At 44.7% G+C, this 21943-nt stretch overlaps 1 protein-coding gene across 1 annotated transcript; it reads left to right on the top strand.

The window, feature by feature from the left end:
• Positions 1-20551: 20551 nt before the first annotated feature.
• Positions 20552-21424, top strand: LOC308314112 (7-methylguanosine phosphate-specific 5'-nucleotidase-like; the record flags this gene model as incomplete). Its single annotated transcript, XM_080761523.1, has 1 exon — positions 20552-21424. The coding sequence occupies one exon, from the start codon at positions 20552-20554 to the stop codon at positions 21422-21424; it is 873 nt and encodes a 290-aa protein (XP_080617649.1).
• Between the last annotated feature and the right edge of the window lie 519 nt (positions 21425-21943).

Raw genomic sequence — 21943 nt, 5'->3', positions numbered from 1 at the left:
AGTGGAAAGGTTTTTCTCCAGTGTGGATACGCTGGTGAGTCTTCAGAGTATTTGAATTAGTGAAACACTTGTCACAATGTTTACATTGGAAAGGTTTTTCTCCAGTGTGGAGACGCTGGTGTGACTTCAGGTGACTTGACTGAGTGAAACTCTTGTCACAATGTTTACAATTAAAAGGTTTTTCTCCAGTGTGGATACGCTGGTGTGACTTCAGGTGACTTGACGAAATGAAACTCTTGTCACAATGTTTACAATTAAAAGGTTTTTCTGCAGTGTGGATACGCTGGTGTGACTTCAGATTACTTGACTGAGTGAAACTATTGTTACAATGTTGACAGTGGAAAGGTTTTTCTCCAGTGTGGATACGCTGATGTGTCTTCAGAGTACTTGACCGAATGAAAGTCTTTTCACAATGTTTACACTGAAAAGGTTTTTCTCCAGTGTGGATACGCTGATGTGACTTCAGGGTACTTGAATGAGTGAAACTCTTGTCACAATGTTGACAGTGAAAAGGTTTTTCTCCAGTGTGGCTACGCTGGTGTGTCTTCAGATTACCTGACACTCTGAAACTCTTGTCACAATGTTTACAATTAAAAGGTTTTTCTCCAGTGTGGATAAGCTGGTGTGTCTTCAGAGTACTTGACCGAAAGAAAGTCTTTTCACAATGTTTACAATCAAAAGGTTTTTCTCCAGTGTGGATACGCTGATGTGACTTCAGGGTACTTGACTGGGTGAAACTCTTGTCACAATGTTTACAGTGGAAAGGTGTTTCTCCTGTGTCGACACCTCCACTTGTCTCATCACAATCATCACTGTCTTCAGTGACGTCAGTGTCAGATTCAAGTTTAACTTCAACTTCATAACAGTGTGAAGATATGTCTCTATCAACTTCACTTTTCACTGCCAGTATTGTCAACATTGACCCACCAGGCTCCTCTTGTCTTTGAATTAGCTCCTCCTGTTCTTCTCTAATGTGCAAAGGTTCCGTTTCCTCCTGAAGCAGACTGGGGCTCCTCTCCTTTTCAGGAGAAACTTCCTCTTTACACACAACCGTGTGTTCAGTTGAGGTGCTGGCAAGAGGGGTCTTTCTGTTTTCATCATCTTCAATTTTTACAGCTACTAATGTCAACATTGACCCATCACCCTCCGCTGGTCTTTGAAATAGCATCTCCTGTTCTTCTTTAATCTGTGGAGCTTCTAGTTCCACCTGGACCAGACTTGACCTCCTCTCCTGCTGTTCATCTTTAATCTGTGGAGGTTCTAGTTTCACCTGGACCAGACTCAGGCTCCTCTCCTGCTGTTCATCTTTAATCTGTGAAGGTTCTAGTTTCACCTGGACCAGACTCAGGCTCCTCTCCTGCTGTTCATCTTTAATCTGTGGAGGTTCTAGTTTCACCTGGACCAGACTCAGGCTCCTCTCCTGCTGTTCCTCTTTAATCTGTGGAGGTTCTAGTTTCACCTGGACCAGAGCGAGGCTCCTCCACTGCTGTTCAGGGGAAACCTTCTCCTTACACACAGGGAGGTCCGTGAAATCTAGAAGGAGAGGGGAGGTAACATCAGCAGAGAGAAAATAATTGTGTTTTCTGATTGGATAAGATTACTTGCTTATGTTTTGTAATAATGTCTAGTGTAATAATTAATTAGATTATCTATTTATAAATCTATTAATGATGGGCAGTTTCCAAAATTTTAAACCAGGGTTTATGTGGGTGCATGTGTTTGGTCCGACGTACTAACAGTCCGACAGGCATTAGTCTGACACCCTACCCAAAACCCAAACCCTAAATCTAACCTCACAGGAAGCCACGGGTTAGTTTTTACCTGCCATGCATGTCGGGAGCCACGGGTTACTTTACTATCCATGTCTCACGCTGCTTTTTAGCTCTGCTTGATGTATTTTGCTTTCACTTTTTTATTTTTTGTTTAAATACAAATTAAATAAATAAATTTAACATGCAATCAAAGACTGCTATTACAGTCGATCGCCACAAGCTGTCTGGACTTCCACAATACACAGTCAGTTTAAAAGGAACGCATAGAGGCTTTGACTTTTTACAGGGGCCAGTTCCGAATTGCAGGCACACCTTTTTAGAGCCGTTTTGAAGGACAGTAAGGATTCACAATTCTTTATATGACTAAATACATTTTTTACAGTGTCAATGCAGGCGCTACGCCGTCACTTTCCAGGGGGCGGACCAGGCGGGTGATTAATTGATGATGTTTTGCAATTCTTCATTGTATTGTAAAGTGGTTCGACAAATCAGACCCTTCCTCACCCAGGAGTCAGCCCAGCTCCTTATCCAGACATCAGTCAAAACTTGACTATTGTAACCCGACCAGGCCCGACCAGAGGTTTTAGGGCCAGGCCGGGCCTAAAATGTATGCTAATCAGTAGGGCCGGGCCAGGCCGGGCCTCGGGCTCCATGAAAATAAGAAAATATATATTGAATTTGTTTATAATAATTCTGTTCTGTCTGTTTGTGTATTTATCGATTATGAAGATGGTGCTGACTGGCGTTTCACTTTTACTCTGTGTAGAGTTCTCAAATTCTGCATAAACCCGACCAGGCCTCACCCGACCCGACATTTTAGGGCCGGGTCAGGCCTAAAATCTATGCTGATTTGTCCGCCGGGCTTTGGGCCTGATTTTCATGACAAGCAGCTCCGGTATCGGTGCACTGGCTGTTCAAAGGTAACTTTAAGGCAGACTACGTAACTTTACATAGTCTGGATTTTCAGTGTTGAGGTGCCCACTGAACTACAACATGACGTCATGGGCCGAGGTGAAGAGCAAACCACCACCGCCCCCAGCCCTTCTCTCTTGTTTTTACTCACCACCGCTCAACGTTATTCCAGCTCCGGTGGTCACCTCACCACCGGAGCGGTGGTCACCTCACCACCGAAAATCCAGACCATGAATGAGCCTTTAAACATAGGCAGTCTAGCCTGAAAGACGCCCGTATATTGTTGGCATTCAACACATTCCATCCCGTTAACATAGGCGGGATTGTGAGGCCAGTGCCAATGTAATGCACACAGAGACTGGGACTGGGATAGCAGCAGCCTAAATAATCAATGACGAACCGAACGTGCATTTCTGCTTTCACTAACAGTTAACGGGTGGGGGGCTGGAGCCAGGGCTATTCAGATACAATAATGTAATTCCGTCTGAACTTGAAGTGGATGTTTCAGTGGAGAAGCTATAGCCTGCCCTAAGTTGCTTCTGATTGGTTTATATACGTGGTGCGGCTGGTTCCTTTCGTTGGATTGGTTAACTCGACAGTACATAGTATAATGTATTACTAGTGACTAGTGAGACTCTGAGAGTGCAAAATAAGCGTGTGAAATGGCACGTGTTTTGTGATGGGTGGTAAAAGATTAAATTGCGTGACTCTCACTCTCAAAGGGTGAGACTTCAGCACTTGTGCATCCAAGGTACAACAGGACAGTTACAGAGGAGCACATATTTAACTAGCTGTAAATTAAACGGTACATACCCATCCTGTACAACTTTACTACAGGTTGAAACATTGCATCAAACAGTCCATGTCCCTGGTCCATCTGCCGCTGCTCCTCTGACCGTGCGAAATATCTTGTGGAGGCCATCTCTCCTGATGGCGTGAGATCTCCTCCTGTGGTGCTCTGTGGAAATCACCAACAGAATCGCTGCATGCGCGTGCAGGCACACACACACACGCACACACACACACACACACACACACACACACACACACACACACACACACACACACACACACACGCACACAATTAGTATTTCATGGTGTGGAGAGAGACTTTGCTTTCTTTGCTGGGTGTTTTTTTTCTCCAATTTGTATATTTATGTAACTAGAATTTCGCGCCCGCTACGCGAGCACTCAATCCCAGAGTTACTTCGCCACGCACTCCGCGGCAGAAGTGCCGTGTTTGCATGAATGGAACTGTATGTAATCGCGCATCTATAAGTTCTAATCGTGTGTGGTGCTTCTTCGGGAGCCGGGACTGTGTGTGTGGGTGTGTGTGTGTGCATGCAATGCGAACAGCCGTGGTGGAGTTACAGGCGTGTGCGTGTGTGTCTGTGTGTGTGTGTGCATGCAATGTGTCAAGTAGCGAACAGTGTAATTGTTTCACTTCGGCAAAAAACAACTATTGACAAACAACAATGTTGATGTAAGTAACACGATCGCTGAGAGAGATATAGTTTATATACAGAGATTTAGAAGGAATAAGCAAAATCGTATTCCTGCCCTTCCTTGTTTGTGTTCTCCTGCGGGTCTCGGAGAGAGAGGGATGAAATTGCAGGCTCGCAAGGGGAGGGGCTGAGAGCTCTGACGACATGTTCACATCTTTTGGCGCTTTTCATTGGCTAGTGGCGGACATGTTCACATCTTTTGGCGCTTTTCATTGGCTACCAACTTCACAATTGTAAGAATAGATTGTCCATGCATTGACCTGGGCAAATCAATTTTCCCTTGTGGATAATAATAAAGACATCTAATCTAAAATAATGTTTTAGTTATCATTCAACGGGGACCGCATGTAATTCAGACAGGGCATTAGGGCCGATTCATACTCCTATTTTACCGCTGTTTCGGCCCTGTAGTGCCGAAATTATTTCGGCTCGTCAGAAAATGTCAGTAGCAACGAAGAGTCGACTTTAGGACGGTACCCCCCCCCCCCCCCCCCCGAACCTCAAATTGTAGGCTCTACAGCGCCGAACCGACTTTTATTCGGCTCTAAAATAGGAGTATGAATCGGCCCTTAGTCCGACATGCGTCTGCTCTCGTGCTTGTGCCCATTTCCATCGGACAGAGATGCTTCGCACACGCACACGCACACACACACACACACACACACAATATGGTAAATGAGTCTGAAACATTGATAAAAAACAGTTGTTGCTGGCAGCAATCTTGAAAAATGGCAGCCATCTTGAATATTCAATGCCAATTTTCAATCATGCCTTTCCAATTATTTTGGGAGGCCTTTGGCTAAATGTGTACCAAATATCATGCTTTTATCACAAACTGAATGATTTGTTTTGGTTATCTGCTGCACTCTTGTTACTTCCCATTCTCTCTCTCTCTCTCTCTCTCTCTCTCTCTCTCATCCACTGCAATTCTACAACACATTGTAATGTTGTTATGGTCACATTAATAAATAGTGGCATCAACAAGTTGCAACCAAACAATATTAGTATTACTGCTGCTGAAAGTATTGTAACGCGGGAACCATTGCCAAACTATGCCCAGCTGCTAGTATATTGCCCACAAGTTTCTCTGAAACAAAGCTGGACGAGTCCACCAAGGACCCGGAGATTGAAATAGAGAACTATACTATCATTAGGAACGACAGAAACAGGCATGGTGGTGGTGGCGTGTGCATGTATATTCACAAAGACACTGAATACGTTACTCGTACTGACGTACAGCGTGATGAAATTGAAACTGTGTGGGTTGAATCAATTTTCAAAAATGCTAAATCAGTATTAGTTGGCACCGTCTATAGACCGCCTGACCAGCATGAGTTCTATGATATACACTTGAGGGGTGCTTAGCTGGGGAGGAATGTGTAGAGAAAAATCCTGATTGGCGACCTGTGTTTAAGTCATTTAGTCGGTTCTGTGATCTGCATGGTTTCAGTCAGCTAATTACCCGACCCACAAGAGTGTGTGATTCTACTCAAACTGTCATTGATCTCATTCTGACCTCAGACAAATCCAGAATCTCCAAGAAAGGGGTTATTGTATGTGGGCTTAGTGATCATTTTACGATGTTCTGTACCCGCAAAAAACAAAAACAAAAGTCAGGCTGTCACAAAACAGTCATGTCTAGGGACATCAAAACCTACTCTAGCGAGGCCTTTAACCTAGAACTGGAGAGTCTGGATTGGTCCGATGTGCTCAGGAGCTCACTAGTCGAAGAAGCATGGCTTGGCTTTAAAACCAAATTTACATCAGTACTAAACAACATGTGGCTCCTCTGAGAACCATCAGGGTCAAAACCCGTTCGGAGCCATGGACGAATTCGGACATACTGACTGCAATGAAAGACAGAGACAACAAATGCTCTGAACTTCTTAATCTTAAATGCAAGTCCAAGCTAGCCAAGCGCAAGCGCTTCGACAGTGATCTCCAAACCAAACTGGGCATCCTTAAAACCCAATGTATAACAAGCTAAGAAACAGTGTAATTGCCATGACCAAATCAGCCAAAAGTAACTTTATCAATGATAAAGCAGAGGAAAACAAAAACAATCCTCAGGAGCCCTGGAAGTTACTAAACAACCAACTAGGCTGTGGTCAAAAACTAAAAACCAGGTTTACAAACATAAACATCAAATCGAATGACACCCTCATCACTGACAAGCTTGATGTAGCCAACGACTTATCTTCTTTACAAACATTGCAACAATGCTGATTAACAAACTGCCCTCCCACTCTGGGCGTTTTGGTGTAGAGCACATCAAAGCCTTGTACAAAAAAACCTAGGTGTTTGTAAAGATTATTTTAAAATGGCAATGGTATAAAAAAATCTAGAGTTGCAAATTGCGGCTAGTTACACTGGGCACTTTACACAACTCAGACATCCAGATGGATGACAAATGTATTGACAGCATCAAACGTTTTGCCACATTAAAGCCTTGGTCAGAAAGAGGCAATCTACAAGCTTGCACATCTGCTATTTTCATCAAATCAAACCCTTTCATGTTTAACAACTGTAGTTATGATGATGATGATGATGATGATGATAAAGTTGACAAAAACGGAGCTAACAGCTCATTCCCTCAATCTTCTACATAATAAACCAAGCTAAATATATTTACAATAATGTCGAGTCATTTGGAGAGTATATGATCAGTGATTATGATCTATGGAACATTATATTTGGCTTGAACAGACTTTAATTGTATGGTCTACTCTGTGTTGTTGTGACCCCCATATGTGCCCTCTCCCTACGCTCATTCTGTAGCTCGGAGCTACAGAATGAGCGTAGGGAGAGGGCACATATGGGGCTAGTTGTGAACTTGTGACCATGCTAAAGCGCTAATCCCGTTAGAATCAGTCCCTTAATTGGTCAAAGATAAGCAAATAAAAAAATCTGGCCGTTTAAACACGCATTGTTACATGTTTTTAGAGGCGTTTTGTTGCTTTTCTGTAGTCATTAAATACCTGTTGTTGTTACAGTCAGTCAGTCAGTCAGTCAGTCCACAGACTCCACACTGGTGTGTTGTTGAGACAAGGCAGAGATGCATTTGTAGAAATCCCGTCCAAACTTATACAACGTAAAAAATCGGGATGTTGTTGGGACCCCACCGACACATCTATACCGTAATTATTTTATCAAAGTGCCTGTAAATTAATTCCCAACGTGTTATTGTTCTCAACGCAGCTTCTTCTCCGGCCTGAACGGGCAGAAATGGCTGCCGTGAAGGTTTCTGAGAGCTGTGGAGGGGGGGGAGTCGGGACGGGGACCTGCTCTCCTAGACTTCTCGCATAATGAGATGAGGGGTGAGGAGGGGGCGAACGGAGACTGGGAATGCATTGGAGTCAATGAGAGCGGCGAACGGAGACTCGAGGGGGAGGGCCCGGCGAGCGGAGACTGAACGGAGACAGGGGCTTTAGAATGGGACTCTATGGGGCCGAGCGGAGACTGAACGGAGACAGGGGCTTTAGAATGGGACTCTATGGGGCCGAGCGGAGACTGAACGGAGACAGGGGCTTTAGAATGGGACTCTATGGGGCCGAGCGGAGACTGAACGGAGACAGGGGCTTTAGAATGGGACTCTATGGGGCCGAGCGGAGACTGAACGGAGACAGGGGCTTTAGAATGGGACTCTATGGGGCCGAGCGGAGACTGTGGGCGTGGTCCCGAACGGAGACCGAGCTCCCCAAACCAGAGGGAGTGCAACAACAAACCACGTACAACCCAGATTCGGCACAAACAAGGGACTAAATTATTTTCGCTCCTATGCCACCAAAATGTGGAACGCCCTACCAACAGTCATTAAGACATGTGAATCCCTTGACTCCTTCAAAACCGCTCTCAAAGGGCACCTAGGCTATACGGACGGCTGCAATTCGAAACTGGCCCCCATAAAATCTGATCCCCCCCCCCCCCTTTTCCCCTCACTGTATATTTTCCCTTTTTCCTTCCTTTATGATGAATTCCTGTTCTGTTCTTTAACTATATAGAAGTGTCTATTTGTACGTCTCTAAATGTTTTGATGAATTGAACATGGTGGACCCTGTTGTAAACAAGTGTAATGCTTAATTGGGTCGTCCACTCACAGTTAACAGTCTTTGTATTGAGTTTGTGCTTGAAATGTACTGTGTGATTCTGCAAACTGTTAATACATATTTCAATCAATCAATCAATCTTTAACTCTTGATTGTGTGAGACGGGCCGTCATCAGTGGGATAGGGAGGGAGCGCCCGGTTCCGGCGAGCCACCCACGTCTGAAACAGTCAAGAAATGACAGAGTTACCGTGTGGGGGTCCCCGGGGTTCGTGTGGGGGTCCCCGGGGTTCGTGTGGGGATCCCCGGGGGTCTCCGGAACATCCAGGCCCACATGAACGCACCCAGGGGGAATGACATAGTTACAGCATGGGTCCATTAAAAACAAACACTATATTTGACCCAAAATATTTGATACTTCTTCTTGATCACTTCTGTCTGTTATTCGCATGTGGTTATCTGTAAACATCATAAAACTGTCCACCACTATTTGGTTTGTATATCATTTGCTGTTTGGGTTTCTATAGATATTTAACCAATAAAAAGCATTAACAAAGACAACTCCATTGGATTCGTTGGAACACATTATCTTTCTTTGTAGTTGTTACGTCCCCACCAAAGAGGTCCAGGTGTTTTTTTGTGCAAAAACTCCTTATTGGCTATTTTCCCTACCATAAGCCCTCAATGAATTGCATTGCATTGAATGGGAATTGAATGGGGCTATGGGGTGTTATGCTAATTCGCTTATTTCCATCGAAAGAAGTAGTAAAGTGTGCCGCTTGGGATATTATTTACATTATGAAGAGAGGATATATACAAATAAATTATAATTTTGAGCGATGGAAATAAGCGAATTAGCACAACACCCCATAGCCCCATTCAATTCAATGCAATTCATTTAGGGCTTATGGTAGGGAAATAGCCAATAAGGAGCTTTTGCACAAAATAACACCTGGACCTCTTTGGTGGGAACATAACTACAAAGAAAGGTAAGAAAGCCTTTTAGTATGGAATTCTCCTTTAACAGCGATATACGTATCAGGATACATGGTTCAAGGTTGAACAAACATTGCTTAATGGCGACACGATACGATTTAAAAATCGATACAGTAACTATTTATCAAAGACATGACATCTGTGTGACACACAAATAGAGCAGTTTTTAAAGGGAAACATTTATTATAAAGTAAACAGTGTTTCTCTGTCCATTATGTGTGAACACATATGGACAAACCTGCACCATGACATGAACATGTCAAGACCGTGTGATAGACCATGTGTAGCGATATGGAATGGAAGAGTAATTAAACATTTCTTTCTTAAATTTGCTAAATAAATACAGTGCACAAGTGCTTAGTATTGATGCATTTTTTTATTATTATTTTGTTCAGTTTCATTGCAAAACGATTCGATACAGATTATTTGCATTTCAAACGATACGATACAAAATTAAACGATACAATATGTTGAGTTTCCATTTCGTAGGATATTTTACAAACATTTATATAATAAAACACTTTCTATAAAGGTTTTAAACATTGTATTATTAGACATGATCGCCATGGATGTAACCCAGTTAAAATCCCTTCCACTTCATTATTATTATTTTATTTTTTACAGAAACCTTGTCTGACAATGTGGTCCAGATTAAGACCTATAAGTATCTGCTCAAGCGGTTGCCAAGTCTGCTTATTTCCCGCGACTTTTGGCTTCTTGTTTTTGCAGGGTTTTTTTTCCAGAGTTGCGGGTTGTGGTTTTTTGGGCTTGTTTATAAAAAAGTTTTGGCTTGTTTTTCCACCCGTAGATTTGGGGATCAGTCTGCTCTGCTGGCTTGTCAGTTGCATTCAGCCCTCCCCCGTATGTTTCTGTAAAAAATAAATGATGCAGGAAGGGTTTGGTCTGGGTTACATCCAGGGAAATCATCTACATAGCAATTTTATGTTCGAAAATAACCTTGGAAAATACGTGTTGCATGCTGTGTAACTAAGTCTAGGTAACTGGTTCCCAAACCTTTTCATGTCAAGGACCCCAAATCGACATTTATTAGGCAGCGGACCCCCATTTGAAAAATATATGCCAGGGGCAGTGACCCCGATAAGAGAGGATTTTCACGGGTCTAGCAGTGATTCCGAAACATTCATTTCATGGACCCCCAGTTTCACACGCATTTGGCTAACGGACCCCAATTTAACAGCATTTCTATCTCCGGGTACCCCCAATTTATATTGTATAACCACTGTTAATTTAACTCAAGAGTGTCCAAATGGAACCACTCTTTAGGCCTATTCATAGTCTGGATTTTCGGTGGTGAGGTGACCAGTCCACCGCTCCGCTGGTGAGCTGACCACCGGAGCTGAAATAACGTTGAGCGGTGGTGAGTAAAAACAGAGAGAAGGGCTGGAGCGGTGGCGGTGCTTTGCTCTTCACCGCGGCTCGTGACATCATGTTGTAGTTCGGTGGTCACCTAACCACCGACAATCCAGACAATGTATATGAGCCTTTAGAGTTACAGACCCATAAGGGTCCATTTCATTCCAATATCATTTAGCTGGGGGACCCCCCCGGCCCTGGAACTCCCTCAAGGACCCCCACTTTGGGAACCACTGAACCACCGTGTTGTGAGTCAGCATTGGTGGCTCAGTTTACAGCCCCTCCCCCTTCCTGTGTGTTGCCCCTGATCTAAAACACATTCTGCATTACAAAGAGCAGCAGCGGCTGTGGAATGTGAAGCAGACACGTTGCCGACCGTGTGAACGCTGTGTGGACTAACAATGCCTTTGGCTGCGGCGTAGCCAAAATGGACTGTCAGAAGTGGGATTCGAACCCACGCCTCCAGGGGAGACTGCGACCTGAACGCAGCGCCTTAGACCGCTCGGCCATCCTGACGTTGATGCTGTGTGGCTTCAACCGTACATTAAATACATTCGTTTTTTTATTTTATTGTGGTGTTTTTTTTTTTTGCTTCAGTGTGTGACTAACATGGTACTAATATGTATGTTTTAATTAGAGTCGGTACAGGTTTTTACCGTATAATCTTAAGTAAAAAGTGGCATCATGACAATAGCATGCTGCTTTTGTGGCTACGCCTGCGTCTCTGTGTAATGACTGTGCTGTAGCTTTGTCACCCAGCTGTCTTTGACTGGGCTGTCAATGAAAGTTGTGTGAACGTTATAGTGGTTATAGCTTTGATATACTGCATGGAACAAATAACATGGTAGTAAACCAGTGGAAAATATGTATTATAATAAAACAAAATATTATATTGGCAAGTCATCCTCGCCACCATGTTGTCCTGTATTCAATGTCTCTATATTGTTACAATCTGAGTATTAGGTACTGTCTCAGTGAGCAGATCAAACTAATTTGGCTACGATGTTATAAAATATGAAGAAACTAAATAAAAAAATAACACCATTATTAAAGAAGTTTTTTTGAAGTGCAGTATATAGAAAAACCCTTAAGATGTCCCAAGGTCGTCTTGAACCTTTATATTCAGAAAGCACAAACACATCATTTATAAAAAAAAATCCTTGTCAATGGGTAACGTGGCTCAGTTTCAGCCCCTCCCCTCCCCTCCCCTCCCCTCCCCTCCCCTCCCACATGGCAGTGTGTTGCGAGTAGGAGAGGGAGGGGCGTTGACTGAGCGAGCACCAATCCTGACTCACACAACGGCCTCTCCATGACGCTTCCTATGCATTATTAATGTAACACGGGAGTGCATTATGGGTACAACGATTGTGATACTAAAATACTATGTATTCTATTCAAAACGTAGCATATTTCACCCCAAACTAGCATCAACTATATGCTACAATAACACATGTACGTTTATATAGAAACATGTTGTGTGGGTGAGTGAGTATAGTTAGTAGTATAACCATCCGCCTGACTGGTATATTTGTGAGTGACTTCCTCCGTGTCTAGCGTGTACAACTCATACTTACCTGGCAAGGGAGACACCATGATCAAGAAGGTGGTTCACCCAGGGCGAGGCTCGGCCATTGCACTCCGTGCTTTGCTGACCCCTGCGAATTCCCCAAATGTGGGAATCTCGATTGCATAATTTCTGGTAGTGGGGGACTGCGTTCGCGCTCTCCCCTGATTTAACTGTAAAAAGAAAAAGAAAAAAACGCCAATAGCATTGCTAATACCATTTATGACACTAGACTCAACGTGTTTTGAGTTAATTCATGTTTATTATAATAAACGAGAGAGAGATAGACAGAGAGAGAGAACATTTTTTTCCCAACCCAACTCCCTTGGGAAACTTCTCCTTGGGTTAAATTCGGCCATAGTCACTTGCCCAAATGTGCTGACCTCATCTGACGACGGCTATGGGCATTTTTAGATAAAGGAGTGTTAAAGGCGTGCTAAACTAATGCTTGTAATGGTTTCAGAATCTTGAAAACCCCCTAGTTTGACATGTCACATGCTACTTAAAGTATAATGACATTTGGAATATCTTGCCTTATATTGGTTGATAATGGTACCCCAACTTTCAGCAGCTGTAACAAAGTTTCCCAAGGGAGTTGGGTTGGAACTTTTTTTTCCTGTGATAGTAGACACCTTTTATGAACACATCTGTGAAGAAAGCTAGTGGTAGATCCAGCCATCTTCAACCGCTTATCTGTAGTTGGGTCGTGGGGGCAACAGCTCCACCAGAGAGCTCTAGTCTTCCCTCTCCAGAGCAACATCCAAACGCATAAATTCAGTTTGACTAACTTGGTTATTATGTCATTGTTCAACCCTTGTTGCCAGGCAGTTTTGCCATCCTTTTCACCGAATTGGGGATTTGGAGAACCGAGTTTGATTCCCCATCATGGAAGATATCTTAATATTCTATATTAAGATATCTATATATTCTATATTAAGATATCGCTTCATAGTGCTATAATAGTGCACTATGAAGAACAAGTTATTTATTGATCAGTTAAAGCTCGAGACATGGCCAAAGCATTTCCGGGGCTCCCCACGCAGCCTAAAACCCTGAGAACCCCTGTCATAGACAACTGACGTCGTAGATGACTGACATCACAGGCATTTAATTGAGCCACAACCCACTTTTATATATTTTCAAAAATCTGTCTATTCAGGTTTTATAACGGAAGCCCTGCAGGGGCAAGTATGCATGCGTCATCAAGTCACAGGGTCTTAGAAAAACAATATTCACACAAGAGTACAGCCTTCAGTGTAGTCCGTTACATATAGGCGTTAGGTTAGGGCCCAGGGGTGCCCAAAAGGTAGATCGTGATCTACCAGTAGATCACACAGGCTGTGCAGGTAGACCACATGACATGCCCCTAAAAATATATAATTTTAATTTAAAATAGGCATCTGCCACTTGAATTAAGGCCACTTGACTTTTGACATCAAAAAGTGCCTGTCAGCTCAAACCCCATGCAATATCTTCTATGTTTTCAAAAGTGTTGCGCACAAACCTCAGTAGCATTACAAAGTTATATACAGTATAGGCCTACTAAAAAAAACAACCAATTCCATTTCCACCCTTCTATTATACTGTATGTGACCACTATTCTAGGCTACTTTAGAAAAAAAAACTATTTTCAGCAAGTTGGCAATTCTTTGGTTGTGTAGATCTCGTTTAGCTGGGCATTTTGAAGGTAGCTCTCAAGTCAAGTGCAGTATATAGAAAAACCTTAAGATGTCCCAAGGTCGTCTTGAACCTTTATATTCAGAAAGCACAAACACATCATTTATAAAAAAAAATCCTTGTCAATGGGTAACGTGGCTCAGTTTCAGCCCCTCCCCTCCCCTCCCGCATGGCAGTGTGTTGCGAGTAGGAGGGGGAGGGGCGTTGACTGAGCGAGCACCAATCCCGACTCACACAACGGCCTCTCCATGACGCTTCCTATGCATTATTAATGTAACACGGGAGTGCATTATGGGTACAACGATTGTGATACTAAAATACTATGTATTCTATTCAAAACGTAGCATATTTCACCCCAAACTAGCATCAACTATATGCTACAATAACACATGTACGTTTATATAGAAACATGTTGTGGTTGGTGAGTATAGTTAGTAGTATAACCATCCGCCTGACTGGTATATTTGTGAGTGACTTCCTCCATGTCTAGCGTGTACAACTCATACTTACCTGGCAAGGGAGACACCATGATCAAGAAGGTGGTTCACCCAGGGCGAGGCTCGGCCATTGCACTCCGTGCTTTGCTGACCCCTGCGAATTCCCCAAATGTGGGAATCTCGATTGCATAATTTCTGGTAGTGGGGGACTGCGTTCGCGCTCTCCCCTGATTTAACTGTAAAAAGAAAACAAAAAAACGCCAATAGCATTGCTAATACCATTTATGACACTAGACTCAACGTGTGTTGAGTTAATTCATGTTTATTATAATCCATTCATAAAGGTGTATGACTTACTTTACAGTTTATAAACTGCTGATTTCTTATTGTTTATAATAGTTAGGTAAAGTTAGTTTAAGTTGTGGCAAATCTTTAAAAACAATGCTTACCACTAGCTTTCTTCACAGATGTGTTCATAAAGGTGTCTACTATCACAGAACATTTTTTTCCCCCAACCCAACTCCCTTGGGAAACTTCTCCTTGGGTTAAATTCGGCCATAGTCACTTGCCCAAATGTGCTGACTTCATCACATTTGTGACGACGGCTATGGGCATTTTTAGACAAAGGAGTGTTAAAGGCGTGCTAAACTAATGCTTGTAATGGATTCAGAATCTTGAAAACCCCCTAGTTTGACATGTCACATGCTATGTGTGCATATGCAATGTCTTGTCTTATATTGGTTGATAATGGTACCCCAACTTTCAGCAGCTGTCACAAAGTTTCCCAAGGGAGTTGGGTTGGAACTTTTTTTTCCCTGTGATAGTAGACACCTTTTATGAACACATCTGTGAAGAAAGCTAGTGGTAGATCCATCCATCTTCAACCGCTTATCCGTAGTTGGGTCGTGGGGGCAACAGCTCCACCAGAGAGCTCCAGACTTCCCTCTGTCTATTCAAATCTGTCTATTCAGGTTTTATAGCGGAAGCCCTGCAGGGGCAAGTATGCATGTCATCAAGTCACAGGGTCTTAGAAAAACAATATTCACACAAGAGTACAGCCTTCAGTGTAGTCCGTTACATATAGGCGTTAGGTTAGGGCCCAGGGGTCAAGTGTAGTCCCTTACATATAGGCGTTAGGTTAGGCCTTATGTGGTCAAGTGTAGTCCGTTACATATAGGCGTTAGGTTAGGCCTTATGTGGTCAAGTGTAGTCCGTTACATATAGGCGTTAGGTTAGGCCTTCAGTGGTCAAGTGTAGTCCGTTACATATAGGCGTTAGGTTAGGCCTTCAGTGGTCAAGTGTAGTCCGTTACATATAGGCGTTAGGTTAGGCCTTCAGTGGTCAAGTGTAGTCCGTTACATATAGGCGTTAGGTTAGGCCTTATGTGGTCAAGTGTAGTCCGTTACATATAGGCGTTAGGTTAGGCCTTCAGTGGTCAAGTGTAGTCCGTTACATATAGGCGTTAGGTTAGGCCTTCAGTGGTCAAGTGTAGTCCGTTACATATAGGCGTTAGGTTAGGCCTTCAGTGGTCAAGTGTAGTCCGTTACATATAGGCGTTAGGTTAGGCCTTCAGTGGTCAAGTGTAGTCCGTTACATATAGGCGTTAGGTTAGGCCTTATGTGGTCAAGTGTAGTCCGTTACATATAGGCGTTAGGTTAGGCCTTCAGTGGTCAAGTGTAGTCCGTTACATATAGGCGTTAGGTTAGGCCTTCAGTGGTCAAGTGTAGTCCGTTACATATAGGCGTTAGGTTAGGCCTTCAGTGGTCAAGTGTAGTCCGTTACATATAGGCGTTAGGTTAGGCCTTCAGTGGTCAAGTGTAGTCCGTTACATATAGGCGTTAGGTTAGGCCTTCAGTGGTCAAGTGTAGTCCGTTACATATAGGCGTTAGGTTAGGCCTTCAGTGGTCAAGTGTAGTCCGTTACATATAGGCGTTAGGTTAGGCCTTCAGTGGTCAAGTGTAGTCCGTTACATATAGGCGTTAGGTTAGGCCTTCAGTGGTCAAGTGTAGTCCGTTACATATAGGCGTTAGGTTAGGCCTTCAGTGGTCAAGTGTAGTCCGTTACATATAGGCGTTAGGTTAGGCCTTCAGTGGTCAAGTGTAGTCCGTTACATATAGGCGTTAGGTTTAGAGTTCTCATTTTCTGCCCGAACCCGACCCGGCCCGGCCCGGCCCGACATTTTAGGGCCGGGCCGGGCCCAAAAAATATGCTAATTAGCCGGGCCGGGCCGGGCCTCGGGCTCTGTGATTTTCCGTGATTTTCTTTTTTTCTTTTTTCAAAAATGTTATTATAATAAAAATAGCAATTCTGTTATTTGTGTAATGTGTAGGCTATATAGCCTACAAGTATGTATTTATTATGAAGAGGGCTGCGCTATGGCGATTCACTTGTGACAGGAGGAAGACGGAGGAGTGGAGGTGGGGGGCTTGGAATGGATTACTGACTGCGCGCAGGCAGAGAGAAGTGAACGGTGGGGTGGTTGTTTAATGTTTATGCCGCTGGCTGGCCTCTGGTTTGCGGCGCACCAAATGAGCTTCAGTTCATAATGCTAAATGTTTTATAAATCAATCGGATTATCACACGATAGACTGCAACATAACAAAAACAGTTGCACTGAGCCATCTCGTTAAACCCAGCTGGCTGCGATGAATAACCTAATCATTAGGCCTAATCAACGTCATATAGTCACCAACGATCCATATTCTGTAGTGTATGATCTGACCACGCAATGTTACAGTCCACTGCAGGCTACAGGCTAATGGCTATTTGATTACAAAATGATTAGTATTATAACCGCCGTCCCTCAGTGCAGCAGCGGCGCTTCTCGTTATATGTGCCCGATTTAAAATAACAGATCTCTAAGCTGTCGAGAGTCGAGACACGCCATGAGCGGGTGCATGGATGGTTTGTAAACTTTGTAGGCTATGTTTGTTCTTTTGGACACCGAACGGGGACGATACTTGGGGTCTTGGACATAGCTTCACTTCAGAGGAAACGGGGAGCTACAGTAGCCTACTCACCACCACTGGAAATGGAATCCATTAGAATGATATGGAAATGGACAAATGGTACATAAATGAGCTACATAAATCCTTTATTTCGGCGATAAGTCCATTGAACAACGTTCTCACTCTCACACAGACACACACTGAAAGAAAAAAAAGAACGCCACTTTATTGCATGGCCAGCACTGACGGCGCATGCTGCTGCGCTGGCCATGCAATAAAGTGGCGTTCTTTTTTTTCTTTGTCGGGCTTTATAGGGCTTCGGGCCTAACATTATGGTATTTTTTAGGGCCGGGCCGGGCTTCGGGCTGACCCAGTTAGGGCCGGGCCGTGCCGGGCTTCAAATTTCGGGCCCGATGAGAACTCTGGTTAGGTTAGGCCTTCAGTGGTCAAGTGTAGTCAGTTACATATAGGCGTTAGGTTAGGCCTTCAGTGGTCAAGTGTAGTCAGTTACATATAGGCGTTAGGTTAGGCCTTCAGTGGTCAAGTGTAGTCCGTTACATATAGGCGTTAGGTTAGGCCTTCAGTGGTCAAGTGTAGTCCGTTACATATAGGTGTTAGGTTAGACTAAGGATGTGACGGTTTCCGGTTCAACCGGAACGATCCGGTTTCATAAGTAAACCGGATAAATTTATTTAAACCGACCGAACCGTATTTTTATGTTTACCCACGGAAGCGGTCGCAACACTCGCCGCGGTGCTCAGGCTCACTGCTGGCTGCCTGCTGTAGCCTGCAGCAGAGCCCACTCAGCCCAGCACACACACCAGGTCTCAGGTTTCAAGTGAATGGGGGCAGGGGGGTGGAGCTGGATGGACCACGCAGTGTTGTTTGTTTACAATAAAGTTTCAATAGTTGTCACTGTACAATACTTTAAAACAGTTGTTTTGCCACGCCTACCGGCGTGGCAGGTCAGGAGGGGGGGGCCACATAACATTATGTTGCTTGGGGCCACTAAAGGCCTAGAACCGGCACTGTGTATACCATATCGCGTGGAATAAATGCATAGGGACCCTACGTAAAGTAACATCCAAATTTAAGAAAACTTTACGGAGGGTTCCGAGAGGGGCTATAGGCAGAATGAAGCATTAGGGCTATGGACCAGGGCTACTATATTTATTTATTTTTGCCATAAAACAATCATTTAATTTGTGAGGACCAGGAAATGGTCACACACTGACACACACACACACAGGTGAGTAATCAGAGCATGTTCACTTGTTCAGACATGCAGACAATGCATATAGGCCTAGTTAACTGGTCTGTCCAGGATTCATTAATTCATCCATTCAAACCTTTTTGCACCCCCTGTTATCTCCAGACCAAGCGCTCAGTCTCATTGTATTTGGCCAAAAATATACATTTTTTAAGGGGCCTCCTGGGCCTAAATGCGTGCCGTGCATCATGCCTGGGCCCCGGCCCGCGGACCCCTCTGCCTGCCTGGCCCCCGCGGACCCCCCTCTGCCTGCCTGCGTCAGTCGAGTCGACAACCGCAGGCGTGTCGACGCGACGTTCAGGCTCAGCTGAATGCTTTTGTTGCTTTGAAAGACTTGCTAAACAACAAACAGCGCCTATTAGGCCTAAACTACAACAACCACGTATTTAATTGATTTGATTACATTCATCATCATGGCTCAATAAACGCACGTCTGCATCCCATTACCAATTACGTTTCCAACTAAAAGCGTTGTTTAAAGTTTTTTATTGAATAACCTCATTGCACCGTAGAGCAGTCCAGACTGCATTTCTGCAAACAAATATAGTTGAAGACAGGGCCTTCAGTAGACCTATACCATATGTAACTATAAACTAAACTAGGCAGGACGTTGAAAATGCTAACATGACGACGTCAATTCACCACAGATAGGATCATGGGACCTACCTGTTGGTCTGGAGTGGACTGGATATACTCACCGTCCTGTAGTGCAGGTTCTACTGTTTTCCTCCTCCGTCTGAAACCAAAACAATCTCCCGAAACCCTCGTGACGACGCGTCCGTTAGTTTAATGCAGTTTAACGTGACACACTGCAGATATAAAGTTTTTACGAACTAGTAGACCTAAACAGTAAACAGTGCTGCACCACCGTCTCCAACTGCAATACCGTGTGGGTGTGTGTGTGTGTGTGTTTTTTTGTTTTGGGGGCGGGGCTCTAGCCTCCAGCATGACATGTGCGCATCCCCCGCCCCCCATCCCTCTCTCACTGAGTCTCACTCAATTCAATTAAAATGAGCATTAATTATTGGCATGATTGCCAATAATTTTATGACATTTTATGAGGGGAGTTGCACTCAGTTCACACGGGTGCGATTTTTTTTTTTATGTGCAGAATGAATGAATAATGGCGTCCACTAAGGAAAGTAGGCTATGAACCTGCAGAGCTAGGTTTCTATTATGATTGATGCCGGGAGATGTTATGGTTGCTTTGTTACCCTTGATAATAATATGTTCAGGAAGTTGGCAGACAATTTTAAATGTGTTTATTTATTATTATTATTATTGTGTGTAGCCTATGCCTTTAGTCTATACCTGTTGTCTTTCCTCTCCCTTAAAATGAAATACAAATATATTCAAAAAACAAACAAAAAAGAAAGATATAGTAGTGAATGTGATGCTGTCTGCCCAGGAGTACATGTGTGACACTGTGAGTCAGGACGATAGCAGGCTGAGGCTCCCCACAGAGACAGGGCCATTGTTTTGCTGCCCATGTGACCCAGAGGCCAAGAGTTCAACTTCACACCATTGCATGGTGTGTTTCTCCCAGCTCACTTAAAGTCACTGGTGGAAAGTAGGCTAATCTTTACAACATGAACCACTGCCATGTCAAAAGGTCAGTTATTAGACAGATATGACTCTATTTTCGTCACATGCCCAAACCCTTAAATTTATCCCTATTAAACTTCTTTGCCTTTTTTTTACTATTTTGAAAAACATACATCGGAAAACTACAGTGACACGTTGTGAGGTTGTAGATCGGCTATTTGAACTTTAGGGTTTAGGGTTAAGTGGTTTAATTAGCACTGACGAATATAGGGCCCTTAAGTCATGTAGTTTCAAGTGTCTTTATATTAGGGTGTAAAAAACCTTGAGATGCATGTGTCATCATCTCTTTATCGAGGTGGTACAACACAGATCCTACAGGGATCGTAGTGCCACTGCCATCCATATATGGTGCTTTTAGCCCAATGTCGTCACCTGCACATATGCAGTGTCGTCACACTGCAATCAAATGACATTACGACGGAAAGAAAACCACTTCTCTCTGAAACGATGATAGCGGAGTTATCGAACGCCTCCGTGGTGATGAGGGACCGCCAGCGGGTGGAGGACATCCTCCACGCCATGCGGAGCGCCGGGCCCGGCGCCCTGCAGGTCATCTCCGACTTCGACATGACGCTCACGCGGTTCGCGCGGGACGGGAAGCGCTGCCCCACCTGCCACAGCATCCTGCACAGCAGCACGCTCATCGCAGACAAGTGCCGCGACACGCTGCGCGAGCTGTGCGACACCTACTACCCCATCGAGATCGACTCGTCGCGCTCCGTGGAGGAGAAGCTGCCCCTCATGGTGGAGTGGTGGACGCAGGCCCACGAGCTGCTGGTGCAGCAGAAGATCAAGAAGAGCCTGCTGGCGGCGCGCGTCGGCGAGTCCGGTGTGCTGCTGCGCGACGGCTACCGGGCGTTCTTCGAGCGCCTGCGCGCCCACGGCGTGCCCCTGCTCATCTTCTCGGCGGGCATCGGCGACGTGCTGGAGGAGGTGATCCGCCAGGCGGGCGTCTTCCACGCCAACGTCGGCGTCCTCTCCAACTACATGGACTTCGACGAGGCGGGCGAGCTGCGGGCCTTCAAGGGCCAGCTGATACACACCTACAACAAGCGGGACGCCAGCCTGCTGCTGGGCGCGGGGCGCTTCCGGGACCTGCGCGCGCGGCCCAACGTGCTGCTGCTGGGCGACTCCCTGGGGGACCTGAGCATGGCGGACGGCGTCCAGGACATGCAGAACATCCTGAAGGTGGGCTTCCTCAACGACAAGGTGGAGGAGAGGAGGCCGTCCTATCTGAGCTCCTACGACATCGTCTTGGTGAAGGACGAGACGCTGGACGTGGCCAACGCCATCCTGCGCTACCTCGCGGGCGATAAGTGAACGTTGTGGTGCAGGCTCACCTCACTGGCCCGCCTGTATTGAACGATAAGTGAACGTTGTGGTGTGGCTCACCTCACTGGCCCACCCCGTATTGAACAGTAAGTGAACGTTGTGGTGTGCAGGCTCACCTCACTCATCTGTAGCTCCCAGGAAATACCTTTTACTTTTTGGACACGATACTGTGAAAAGGGTTTTCTTGAACAGCCCTTAGAGGGCTCTTCCCATTTCTACCTATGCGGGAATCATGCAGTAAGGAAGTGCCCTGCTCAGAAAGGGCCAGCAGTATAGACCCCCATCAGACAATATTATTATGCCTTTATTGTTAGTATATGGTTAAGAGAGAGACAGGAAACGGAAAGAGAGAGGCGGGGGGAGCATCTATGTTTTGTCAGATCTAATGACTTAACTCGAGACTTGGAGGTGTGGCCAATGCTGTTTGGCCACTCAAAGCAGCCAAACCGCACCGGCCACGCATCTACGTCTTAAGGTATAAGTCATAAGACCTGGTATGCTTAAGAT

Source organism: Protomyctophum bolini (genome assembly GCF_963924005.1).
Source record: "Protomyctophum bolini genome assembly, chromosome: 4".
NCBI lineage: Eukaryota > Metazoa > Chordata > Actinopteri > Myctophiformes > Myctophidae > Protomyctophum > Protomyctophum bolini.
This window is presented reverse-complemented; position numbering and strand designations above follow the sequence as displayed.